This window comes from Salvia hispanica, chromosome 1 (genome assembly GCF_023119035.1).
Source record: "Salvia hispanica cultivar TCC Black 2014 chromosome 1, UniMelb_Shisp_WGS_1.0, whole genome shotgun sequence".
In the NCBI taxonomy this organism is placed as follows: Eukaryota; Viridiplantae; Streptophyta; class Magnoliopsida; order Lamiales; family Lamiaceae; genus Salvia; species Salvia hispanica.
The window spans coordinates 26,527,467-26,531,214 of NC_062965.1; the positions used below are offsets into that span (position 1 = coordinate 26,527,467).

At 32.8% G+C, this 3,748-nt stretch overlaps 1 protein-coding gene across 1 annotated transcript in view; it reads right to left on the minus strand.

Moving 5' to 3' along the window:
- Window positions 1–205: 205 nt before the first annotated feature.
- The window catches only part of LOC125192591, a 4,605-nt gene continuing 1,062 nt past the window's right edge, over window positions 206–3,748 (minus strand). The window contains exons 2-3 of the mRNA XM_048090216.1: window positions 1,103–1,241; window positions 206–455 (exon numbers count right to left, since the gene is read on the minus strand). Of these exons, the coding sequence (XP_047946173.1) occupies window positions 206–455; window positions 1,103–1,241 (389 nt within the window). The remainder of the gene's footprint in view (window positions 456–1,102; window positions 1,242–3,748) is intronic.

A 3,748-nucleotide genomic window follows, 5' to 3' on the forward strand; every position in this document is an offset into this window, starting at 1 on the left:
GGCCCCTTTTGCTTCTTCAACACTTTGTCGCACATGGACCAAACAAAATTTGTGGTGTATTCCGGGGGGCCCCTTTTCATGATTGCGGAAATCCTTGCTTTGAAAAATTCCTTTTGCCTATCCATATAATGCACACCTCCCTCGTATTTCACCACATGAGTTCTTACATGATCCAAAAAACCCCGACCCAACCTCATTGGTTTCTTCATCCACCACAAAAATATGCAAAAGGCAAGCATGTCTTGTTAGCATCAAAACCACAAGCAACAAGCGCCCTTTCCTTTTTAAAACTTCCTGGGGGTGAGTCCCATCTATTGTTAACACCGGGGCAGCCTTCCGGGAAAACATGTATTGCAGGCCCAAATGCCCAGAAAACATAGTTGAACACATTTGTACGTCTTTGACTCAACAACTCGTTGTGCTTCCATTCAACAATTGTGCCCGGTTTCCCCGGGCTGGAGTTAAAAATTTGCTTTTTCAAAGCCCGAATGATTCCTCCCATCCACCATATACAAACTTATAGCCTTTCTCTTTGCATACCATGCCTTCTTATAACCGATTGACACACCAAATTTTCTTGAATATCGGCCCATTATTGAGAATACCTTGAAATCGGCACATTGTCGCACATGATGTCGAATACACGGAGCAATCATTGCCGATGAGAAGTTGCATGATCTTCCCTTAGCACGATGGCCTACACAAGTATGTCGACCCACCCACTTTCTAACTTCCCACATATCGTCATGAGCCCTTTTTGTAACTGAAACCTCCCACTTACATTTTCCCTCGCTTTTTCCCTCGGTGGTGCCGATGATGCCTATACCCTTCTTTTCCCCCTGGAAAGCATACGGCATGCCACCTTCTTAATTTGCTCTCGACGACCTTAAACCGTTTTTCCGCCACAAACTCCACATAGTTATAGCGCCTTTTACATGAAGCTTGGAATCAAATTTTGTTCCCAAAACAATCCCATGCGGCCCCCTCCCAATACAAATTCCGTGTTCATTATCAACAATATCATCAGATCTCGGAAAAGGGCCACTTGGAATTTGCGAAAGAATTTCAACCCCCCAGTGTTGTACCCGGAAGTGGTTGTTACCTTGTCAACGGGGTTTTCAAGGTATTATTTTCCATCATTGAAGAACCATCACCATCATCGGAAGAACCATCACCATCATAGAGATCGGGTTCCTTTGTCTTCGGAAAAATCCGTTGGCTCATTAAGAACATCTGCAAATCTACCTCATCATTCAATCCCAAAACCAACATCAACAGCATCTACAACATCTCTCTGCCATTCATACTATGATCAAAGTTCCTTTTGTTCACCCCCAGCAGATGATCCAAAACCAAACCCCCCTCCAAAAATTCAACCCTTGCAAAGATCCCTTTCCACAATCAACAACCGGTGGGATTTCCCAACTTCTCACAAGTGAATACTCAACAAATAATTCAATACACCCACTTGAATTTTGAGCATTGTTGAACATAAACATTACACTTTCATCATTGCAAATCCGGAAAAATGTATAACTCCTACCGGAAACAAAGATTATACATTGTCTCCACAATAATTCAATAGTGTGTTGGTTCCCAAACCCATTCTCATGCATCACATATCATTGCAACCAATTCAGAATAGGAAACACCCCGAATTTAATACGATGGAGCTCCTCGCACGAGGTGGATCATAACCAATACCCATATGGGGTAGTTGAACTCTCTACCACCCCAATACAAACTCACAAATACTTGCATGATTTTTGCATCAATAACATTTTTCCAAAAAAAACAATTAGGGACATTTTTCCTATAAGCCCCAATTTAAAAAATTGGGTAAAATAACAAATGAAAGCAAAATAAACATGAATAAAGATGAATGTAGCTAAATTGAAGTACAATTACGGGGAAATTTTGAAGAAAATGCTGAAAAAACGGAAATCGGCCCAAAAGGGGGAAATCCCACACCCGGGGACTCCCTTTTCCCTCTTTCCTTTCCCCTTTTGCCCTTTAAAACCCCACTAAAAAACGCATAACGTATATGCGTTATTAACGAAAACGCATAATGTATATGGTTAATTTAAACAACGACGCATAACCTAAAAAATTTACTAATGAAAACGCATAAGGGGTTTTGCCTTTGTAAAACGCAAATTTTATGCTTTTTACTTTAACGACGCATCATTGTTATGCGTCTTTCAATAAAGACGCATCTCCTTTATGCTTTCATTAAGAATGGCCGCATAACCTTTATCGTCACTCCCCAAATTGGGGAACAAATCTATTCTCCTTCATTAAGATGGAATGCAATTACAAGCCTAGAACAAAAGAAGAATTAACCCCTTGATATTAGATCGTACACTTGGTGTTACTTCTACTCAAGAGGGAAAATGAATATTTTAAGTCTTTTTACTAAGTTATTAAATTCATAGTATATAGATAGAATTGATTTGTCTTTGATTACTCATATTTCTCTATTTAGACTTTTCAAAATATTTGTGGGGAAAGTAAATATATTATCAAGTATTGAAATTAAATTTGGCTAAACCAAATAATAAATATAAAATACTACAAAATAATAATGATAAAAAACAAAAAAAAATTAATATCAATTCAAAACCAAGAACAATATTGCATCATACTAACATTTTTTTAAAAAAATTTGGTGTTTCTTTCTTTAAAAGGGGAAAATAAAAAAGTATACCACCAAATTATAGAGGGGGAGTTCAAAGATTGATAAACATAAAAAAAAAAAAAACGTTAAAATCTCCTTTCCCAAATAGTACTACGTTCATAAGTATTTATATATCTTATCTTATCTTACTAATCTAATATATTTAGTGGGCTTTTTTTGGATTATAATTTTTTATTTCAAATAATGGTACTATAAAATTATGCAATTTATAGTAGGTGTACATTTTTATTAATAAAAAATAGTTTTAATTCAAGTGGTGTATAAATTTTTTCTCAAGAGGGGAAAATAAAATTATACATTTTTATTGGACTTTTTCATTTTTTGAATTATTTTTTTTAAATTTAAATTATTATATTTAAGTGTTGTATAGATTGAATTGTTTTTTATTTACTCATATTTCTATTCTTTTTACTTCTCAAAATTTTGAAATATATTTATATTGAATTCAAATATGGCTAGACCAAGTAATTATGAAACACCAATAAATAATGATATAAAGTGAAACAAAATTAATATCATTATCAAAAAAAAAAAACAATATTGCATAACATTAATTGTTGTTGTGTATAGTAATATACTACAATTTTATATATAAAAAGATATTAGCTTAATTAAATATGTTGAAATTACTTATAAAAATATTTATATTTAAATTACTAGAAGTACACATAGTTATAATTGAGTTGATTTTGTTTAAACGAAATTGGTGAATTATTTATTCCCTTAAATAGTTTGCTTTTTTTTTTTTTCTTTTTTAAATAGTAGTATTACATTTTTTTTTTATTTGTATGTCTTATTCTATTTTATCCACACTCTCCTTTTTTATTTCTTTTATTTTATAGTGTACTCATATCAAATATTAAAATAGTATACAATCATCCTAAAATATGAAATGTTTTTTTTGAGTGGGTTGAGAGAATTACAATTGTACAAATATTTTTTTTTTTGTTGTTGTAATATTACAAATACTTATTTTAATTAGTTCTTATCTGAAATATTTTTTTACTTATTTACTCTATATTCTTTATTTTAAGTTAATATATCTTCATT